The sequence below is a fragment of the Antechinus flavipes genome, chromosome 3, assembly GCF_016432865.1.
Source record: "Antechinus flavipes isolate AdamAnt ecotype Samford, QLD, Australia chromosome 3, AdamAnt_v2, whole genome shotgun sequence".
Classification (NCBI taxonomy): domain Eukaryota; kingdom Metazoa; phylum Chordata; class Mammalia; order Dasyuromorphia; family Dasyuridae; genus Antechinus; species Antechinus flavipes.
Genome location: NC_067400.1, coordinates 261,342,212 through 261,348,211, shown reverse-complemented (window position 1 = coordinate 261,348,211; position 6,000 = coordinate 261,342,212). Strand labels below are relative to the sequence as shown.

The 6,000-nt window shown below is 29.8% G+C and overlaps 1 protein-coding gene across 13 annotated transcripts in view; it reads right to left on the bottom strand.

The window, feature by feature from the left end:
* The window catches only part of CASK (calcium/calmodulin dependent serine protein kinase), a 430,649-nt gene that overhangs the window by 96,724 nt on the left and 327,925 nt on the right, over positions 1-6,000 (bottom strand). For 9 of the 13 annotated variants that reach the window (XM_051984998.1, XM_051985006.1, XM_051984997.1 and 6 more), the window contains exon 11: positions 2,864-2,881. The exons of the other annotated variants lie outside the window; for them this stretch is intronic. In XM_051984998.1, coding sequence (XP_051840958.1) covers positions 2,864-2,881 — 18 coding nt within the window. The remainder of the gene's footprint in view (positions 1-2,863; positions 2,882-6,000) is intronic. 13 annotated transcript variants of the gene reach the window in all.

Genomic DNA, 6,000 nt, shown 5'->3' with positions numbered 1-6,000 from the left:
CCCAAGGTCATTCAGATGGGTGTCTGGGATAGGATATGAATGCAGGTTCTCTGACCCCAGACACAGGGCTCTTTCTACTGCACTATAAGGAATCGATAAGAAGCAAGTAAAGGAATATCTAGCACTTCTGACACTTTAATATATATCTGTAGTTCAATATCTCAACTTTTTTTTTTTTTTTTTAGGAGTGCTCAATAACATATAAATGGAGAAACTGGATGATAGTTAGGGATTATTCAGGGATGAGGATAATAATTTTAGATTACTGGAGGACTGACAAAAGAGAGATTATAAAATGAGGATTTAAAAAAATCTAACTATTTATGCCTGAAAAGGCTGATTGGGGCAAATAGTCTGGATAAAACAGGTCGAGGCAAAAGCAAGTTTAGTGTGAGTTTGACAGGTGAAAGGATAAGAGATTATAATGAGAGTAAAATTATGTAATTCAGGATTTGAGAGATGGTATAGTTCTATAAGAAAGATAGGTCTAAGGTGGCATAATGCAAGTATGATGGAAAATGCTAGATATGAGAAGGTTGAAAACTATATGATCGGATAACCAAGATGCCAGTAACAAGGATTCATAGATATCTGGAAGTGATTTCAATGGCTGGGGGTAGACAGGAAGATAATGCATTAATATCTGTGAGAACTACATGAATGAAAATCTAGTTATTACTTGCAAAATTTCCTAAGAGATTATCACATAAAATCTCCATGTAAATTTGTTTATAGGTGGAGTTAAACAAAATTAATAAGTCAGTCACAGAAAAATAATCTTATGAGCAAATTAATTTTGAATTAAAAATAAAAACAAAGGTTTTTAATGAGTCACTCCCAACTTCTTCTTTCTATTTCAACAAGTCTTTTAATAAATGTCCCTAAGATCTATTAATCATGTGTGATTCATTTTATAGAGATTGTCAAATTTCTATTTACTGTGTATATGGATAAGCTTAGAAAGCAATAATGTACTGCCTTTAGGCATTTCCTCATCCCTTCTCTCTTCCTCAACTTTTTGCATAAATCACATTCTCATTTTGTATAATTAAACAAATGTTATCTGTGACCAGGTATTTACTAAAAATACTATATGGTATAAATGTCTTACAAAAATCTTCTGCTATTATTATGGAGAAAGTTGGAAAATATATAATCTGTTAACTATTTATACCTTTCCTATTCCACCCTGCATGATAACTGTATATATCCTAGGAAATTTTAATTATAAAAAGAAAATATTAAATAAGGAAAGAAAGAAGACTAGTCAACCAAAAATAACTGTAAGCAAGGGCAGAAGGATAAACACAATATATTTGAACAAAAATTTGGAGAGCACAGTAATAGAGAAAGATCATATCTTGCATTTCTCTTATATTTTCCAATGACAGATATACAATTTGCGCTTGACAATTGATTAAAGCAATGTCTACACTCAGAGTAATGTATTAAAAAACTATTAATAAAAAGAGAATTATGGTAACTTTAAAAGTTTTCTTCAATCATCAAGATAACTATTTTTTAATCTCCCACATTACTTTGCAAATGTGATTGGTACTGCATTAATTATTAAAGCAAGTTATTATACTGGTAATTAACAGGCTAGAGTTTTCTTTATTTCAGTATTTATAATAGTAATATTCAATATTATTACATAGCATCCTGCCAAAATAGCCCATCTTTTTTATATGAAAACTTAAAGATTTCTCAGTTAGTAAATAAGCCAGAGGAGACTAAATACTTTGCTAAATCAAATATGCCAAATGACATAAAAGTCCATGTGAGTGTAGGAAAAAGTGAATTGACCCTGGAGTTACAGCATCTGGGCTGTAACTATGATGCTTTTTTGTTGAGACAGCAGATATGTCACTTAACTTCCCTTAACAATTTCCGCCCCTTTATATAACATGACCTGGTTGGACTAGGTACTTCCTTTCAGCTCTAGATCTATGATTTTATGAGATGAGAAATAATGTCAGATTCCACCTGCCTATTTCTAACTCCAAGTGACACAACAGGGCTTGCAGATTAAATAGAAATAAAATATATTTCAGTCATAATTTAATAAAAATATAGTGTATAACTGGAAGATGATCCTAATTCAAGAATAAACTGAACTGTGGTCAAAACAGTAGTATTTGCTTAATGAAAGATGTTCAATTTTGTAATAGAGCCTAACTAATGAAATCAAGTTTAAAGAAACCACGAGTTCAAACCTCAGAATTCAAAGCTCCTAAACTTTCTTTTTGTGTTGTAATTTAACTTTCAATTTCTTGATATACTCAAAGCATGTCAGTTTGTAATAGTCCTTGTTTCCCATGTTATTGTTTACAGAACTAGATACTTTATGACTCAGATTTTTTTATGAACATGATACCATAAATACACTGAACAAATCCATATTAATCATTTTAAAACAATGATAAAAAGTCAAGCAAGGATATTTAAGATTATTTTTAAAGCATCTAATAAGATATATAAGACCATTTATATTTAAATTTACCTCTACTCTGAAAAGTTTTCTTGAAAATAAAGTAGGAAAAGCAAGCATATCTTTTTCCTAATATTTATTATATATCTTCTTGAAATTTAGATCAGTAATGTTAAATGAAGGTAAAATTTTAATACTGCCTGGGTTCATGAAATGTATTATCAAAGAGGTTATTAATGTTGATTCATTCAGTAATGTCTTAAAAATAGTATACTTGCTACACACATTATTTTTTATTTGGCTAATTGGCAGTGTTAAAATTTAAATTAAACATCTAACAGTCACAAAGAAATCAAGTTGAATATTTTTAAACATGCAAAGCCAAACACTTGCAGAAAGATAAGCCTTAGAGGAAAATGAAGGGATACCTACTTTCTGCTGCTAGAAGTCCTAGTAGGAAGGCAGCATATAGACAAACAACAAAAGTCTGATTTCAGATCAAGCAAGTTATAAAGCCAGAATTGGGCATACTAGATAAGCCACAAAAAGCTGGATCCAACATCAGCCCAATAAAATGGGACCCTGTGTTACCTGAAAAAATTTACTGGGATTAAGAGAAAAATCTGTGAATTTTAAACATCAAAAATCAATAAGGTCTGATTCTCAATGGTTCTGTTCGAGCTCAAGGACAGAATACTGTTTTGAATTACTGTTAAATAGACTAAAACTAATGTTACATTGTTTATCACATAAGACTTAAAGTGATTCTGATATGGAAAACAAGAATAAATCTTAAAATTTCAGGGAATAAAAAATGTATACAAAATGGAAAAAAGTATGCAGAAAATAAAATTTTCCACTGCAAGAAATAACACTAAGCTTTTTTTTTTTGGTTATGAACTTTATATACTTGATTAATTCCAAAGTGATCTTAAAAGATTCTAATTTTTCAAACTCTTCTATAATGATTCCTTACCTTGATAGGTTTACACAAATTTAGCGCAATCACCTTTAATGACATGCTAAGTAACTGCACCACAAGTTCAAAAGATCTTTAAGAAATATTGCAAGAAACTTATTCTCTGAAGTGTAAAGTTAAACTATGTTGATAATGTTCATCCTTGAAAAGAACACATGCTCTGTAATTAATGTACGGTTAAAAATCACCACAAAAACTTTAATGGAAAGATGCAGTAGAATGATTGTTTTGTAAAATCAAGTAAATTAATGTATTTTTCATTTCTAAAATGTTAATTACAAGAAAGGAAGAATTGAGATAAAAAGTTGGGAAAATATGGTTATAAAGAGATGACAATTTAAAAGAAAAATTACAACTCACACTATTTGAGCTCAGACAAAATATAATCTGCAACCAGAATAATTTATTTTGGTTTGCTTTCAATAAATAACAAAAATTGCTATGTGACTCATTTTGGATAAAAAAATAACTACTACATAAAGACATTTGATATACTTGTATACTGGTGAGAAAAGTAAAAATAGCTGAATGCTATAAATTTAATAATATTTAAAGGTAAGGTTATAGGTTGCAAAGATCACTAAAGCTCAGTAAAAAGTATGAATAATACCCCCCCAAACATAATAAATTTTAAAAATTCAGTAATTGTTAGCCATTCATAAGAGTTCACAAGTCATATACAAAAATAATTTTTCATTGCAGATGGCCAGAATAACAACTCTAAGTTCTTACATTTAGAGATGAAATTTAACCAACTCAATTGTGATATTGGGATTTAAGGATACTCAAGCTAGGTAACCATCTAAGACACAATATACATGTAGATAGGGTGCAATAAGAGGCATTTCTTTATGAATTCATATATCTTTTAATGTCAGAAAATTCCCCTTTCCATAAATTATATATATATCTATATCTATATATCTTATGATTAATAAATGTTCAAAATTTTGGGTCGATAACATCAGATAGGAAAGTACAATTTTTAAACCCAACCTACATCCCATAAATTCTTTGTTATAGTTCTAGATATCGGGAACTATATGAAATCAACTAGAGATTTTCCATGATGTTTTTATTAAAATACACCAAAGCTAGAGAAATAAAGGCTTTTAAAAAATAAAGGAGAAAAGTCTTACAGAAATAAAATTATTATAAAAAAATATTCAGGTAAACTTTCAAATAATTTTTAAGAGTATCCTGGAACAGGTTTTTAAGAAAAAAAAATTGTCTTAATCCAATTCCTCTTATACTAACAATATAAATGTTGTTTTTAAAGGCCACATTTTATTCTATGCCAATTATTTATCTGAAAATGACATTAAGAAATAGATCTAAACTTTCAAATACATATATTCTAATTATATTAAAAACAACAAAGGGGAGTATCATGGACAAAAATAGTGGAAATGGGCTTATGTCAAAGTCTAACTGCTTCCTATCTGCATCATTTGAGCACATTCCCATTTGTAAACAGATACCTATTTGTCTGTAAGGATTGTTGGGAGAAATGTATTTTGTAAGTTGTAGGATGCTATAAAAATATATTATAATTATCATGCTGAATATAATTTCCACTGAAGTCCTACTTTGATGTCCCCTTGCGGTATGGAGGTAATTCTAGTTCAGTAGAATTTAAATTTTGAAAAATCTGAACAAGTCAAAAAAGTTTTAAAACATGGGCCTTGTGAAACTCTCAGCTGTAGTATTTTTCTAAGACCATCCAAGAACTCAGAGAAGGATTATGTGATATGCAAAGACAACAGGAGTACTAACCAATTCTACTGGAATAAAGTATACAAATTTAACTAATATGAACATGATTTCAATATGTTGATTACTATCCCTTGAAAGGGGAATTAGATAGAAAGGAGAAGAGAGAAGGAAGAAAAAGTCCTGGGGGAAAAAGAGAGGCAAAGAAAACTGTGATAGAAGGAAATGTGCTAAAAATGGGGAATGGTTTTAGAACAGTCTATTAAAAAAAGTTAAATCTTTGCCTTCTAAGGAACATTAAAGTTCAGGGAAAGGAACACCACCACAGGAATTAGGCAAATCAGATTCTAAACCTGGCTCTGCCATTAATTAGTTATAGTTAAATCAGTTCTGGGATTTAACTTTCTTATCTACAAAATAAGAAAACAGAACTAAGATTCCACTGAGTTCAAAATAGAACAGAAATCATTCTAAGTTCTGCTGCAAAGCATTCTAAGAATATGAAGTACTAGTAAAGAGAAAGGAATTAATAAAAAACTCAAAGAAATCAAAGCACTGTAAACCTTTATTCTACTAAATAATATCTTATTGTTTCATTGAGTTTATGATCTCAATGATATGTGTATTTTTTCTGTTGGTCCTAATTATAACCCATTCATACTTTTTCTGTCTAGTTCCTGCCAATAGCCTTTTAAAGACCCTCTAGAAGATATACTCTAGGTCCTCTGTAGGTGTTTTTTTGTGCAACAGTTTTCCCTAAAGAGTACCTGTTTTTTACCCCCCTTGCTTAATACATTTGACAACTAATCTTGTTTTGTAATTCTACACAGAACTATAGATTTTGAGCTAGAAGATCATCTAGTCAACCTACCTCATT